General features: G+C 20.5%; 1 protein-coding gene across 1 annotated transcript; it reads right to left on the reverse strand.

Moving 5' to 3' along the window:
• Positions 1-101: 101 nt before the first annotated feature.
• Positions 102-2,888, reverse strand: PRSY57_1019600 (hypothetical protein; the record flags this gene model as incomplete). The annotated part of the gene is made up of 3 exons (XM_012907785.2): positions 102-1,823; positions 2,035-2,615; positions 2,720-2,888. The coding sequence occupies 3 exons, from the start codon at positions 2,886-2,888 to the stop codon at positions 102-104; spliced, it is 2,472 nt and encodes an 823-aa protein (XP_012763239.2).
• Positions 2,889-2,921: the final 33 nt, after the last annotated feature.

The following is a 2,921-nucleotide window of genomic DNA, read 5'->3' on the forward strand; positions in this document are numbered from 1 at the left end:
AAAAAAAAAAAAAAAAAAAAAAAACTTAAAATATGTTTATATATATATATATATATATATATATATATATTTATATATATGTGTGTATTCCCCTTTCGTATTTACAAATGTTGAAATAAGTCGAAAGAATTATCATTTTGATTTTTTTTCGTTTTGGTAAGAGCTTTATTATTGCTGCTCTTCCTGTTGTTGTCTTTTTCATTGATACTGTTTGCTTGTGTTAAAGGTGTTTTTTTGGAGGCTACTAATGTATGACATTCTTTTCTATTTTTAATTTTTTCGAGTAACCTAGTAATATGAGGTGATTTTACTGATCTGTTTTGATATTTGATACTTTTTCTTCTCATATCATTTGGTGATGTAACATCAAAATAGCCAATTTTATATTGATCAGGCATTGTATATAATTTATATTTATTAAAATTATTATATGTATTTGAAGAGTTTATTTTTTTATTTTGTATTGATTTTGTATTTTCTTTTATGTCTTCATAAGGATTAATTTCTTGTGTTGCTTGTAAATTATCTGGTTGTGTATAGTTTATAATGTTCATGTTTGTATTATTTTCATGTTTATTTAATAATTCTTTATAATAATTTAATAAATCATCTTTTTTTTTTATTTCTTGATCTAAATATTTGAATTCTTCATCTACTTTTTGTTTTTCTTCTTTTTCTAGTTTTTCTTTTTGTAAATCATATTGTATTTTAATCTGTTGTGTATATGTATCAATATCATCTTTCAATTTTTTCTTCTCTTTAGAATTAATATCTGTATAATAATTATTTGTTTCGTATAAAATTTTATTTTTTTCTTCATATTCTTTATGTATTTGTAATATTTGATTTTCTATTTTTTGTTTATTTTCATTTATTTTATTTTCTAAATGTTCAATTTCTTCTTTGTTTTTATTATTTTTTAATTCCATTGAATTTATTTCTTCTTTTAAATGATTAATATTTTGTTGATTTTGTTTTTCTTTGTTATCAAGTATAATTAATTTTTCTTCCATAACAAGAACATCTGAATCGATTTCTTTTTCGTTTTTGTATTCTTCATTAATTTTATTTTGTAATTCATTAATTTTGATATTCTCATTTTGTAGTTCTCTATTTTTTTTCCATATTTCTTCTTCTTCCTCTTTAATTTTTTTTTTCATTTCATTTAATATATATTCTAATTCTTGGATTAACAAATTGGTTTTTACAGAATCAATATATGTATCTATATCATCCTTAATGTCTATATGATTTATATTATTATATTCATGGTTATTTAATTTCTTTTCCTTTTCTTTTAATATTAATGTTTTTATTTCTTCTTTATAATTAAAAATTTCTTCTTGTAACACATTTTTTTTTTTTTTTAAATCTTGTAAAATATATTGATTTAAAGTATATTCTTCATTTTTTACATGTTCATTAATATCATTATATTTCTTTTTAAATTCAAGTGCATCATTTTCTTTTATTTCTAGTTCTTTTTGTAACTTACTAAACTTTTTCTGTAATTCGTTATATTTTTCATTTCCCTTTTTCTTTTCTAATTTACATTTTTTTATTTTTTCTATTATTTTATTTATTTCATTTTTATGAGTACTTAGATTTTCTTCTATTTCTTTTTTTGTATCCATGCTGTTACTTAATCCTTCATCAATTATTTTTTCATAATATTCTTGTGAGTTCACTTGGCTCTCTACAAATTGTACTTGTGATTGTAATCTCGTGTTATTTGAGCATATTTCTTGTCTACAAATTTCTATGTGTTCTATTTTATGTGTATATTCTTTTTCTTTAACTATGAGTTCGTTTTTTTCCTCCTCCTGCATTTTAAAAATGTACAACAGAAAAGTGTAGCATGTATAATATGTATATATATATATATATATATGCATGTATATATGTTAGATGTCATATATATGAAAGGAATATTTTTCTTTTACATATATACCACACAAAAAAAATAATAAAATAAAAAAATGGAGATATATAAATATACATCCAAATATTTATTTTATTCCATTTTTGTGATACCAGTTTCTTTTTTTGCTCCACAAAATTATATTTACACATTTCCATAGTGTCACTTTTTTTCGTAATACTCCTAGTTATGTTTTCTCTTTTACTAGTTAAACTATTATATTGATTTTGTAATACAACTAATTTTTCACAATTTAAATTTGTTAAGGTACTAAAAGAATCAAAAGATTCCTTATGTTGATTAATTTGATAATCAAGTTCTTGTATTTTATTATTTAAATTTACAGATTCATTTTTCATAAAAAAAACATTTTTTTCTATTTCATTTAATTTATCTTTTAATAATATATTCATCTTTTCTTTTTCTAGTTTTTCCATTGATATGTTATCTTCTATTTGTTGTAAAATCGTCTGAACATGGTCAGCTTCTTCATTTTTTTTAACAATATATATTAACGAATCATAAAATATTTTAAAAAGAATAGAAAAATTTTCACACGCTTCATGATATTTTATATTTGTATCAAAATAATAATCACAACTTTTTTTACACACCTCTCCTACTTTTTTTAAGAAATCATATTCATTTGTTACTTCCTTTCTCTTCGTTAGGTTTTCTGATTGTATAAGTAAAACTAGAAAAATATAAAAATAAATTATGTGAATAAATATACATATATATATATATATATATATATATATATGCATACACATTACATTTCTACCTTTGTTGCATTACTTTTATTTCGAGATGTATCGATATATTCAATGATATCTCCTATCTTATTATAAAATTCTTTATTAACTTCTTCATCCTGTTCTTCATGTTGTAAAAACATATTTGCATATTTTTTATCGGAAGGGGATAAGTATCCTTTTGATGACAACTCCCCTCTTATTATCATCATAACAAAGGTAAAAAGAAAAGAAAAAAAAAAAAA

The sequence above is a fragment of the Plasmodium reichenowi genome, chromosome 10 (genome assembly GCF_001601855.1).
Source record: "Plasmodium reichenowi strain SY57 chromosome 10, whole genome shotgun sequence".
NCBI lineage: Eukaryota > Apicomplexa > Aconoidasida > Haemosporida > Plasmodiidae > Plasmodium > Plasmodium reichenowi.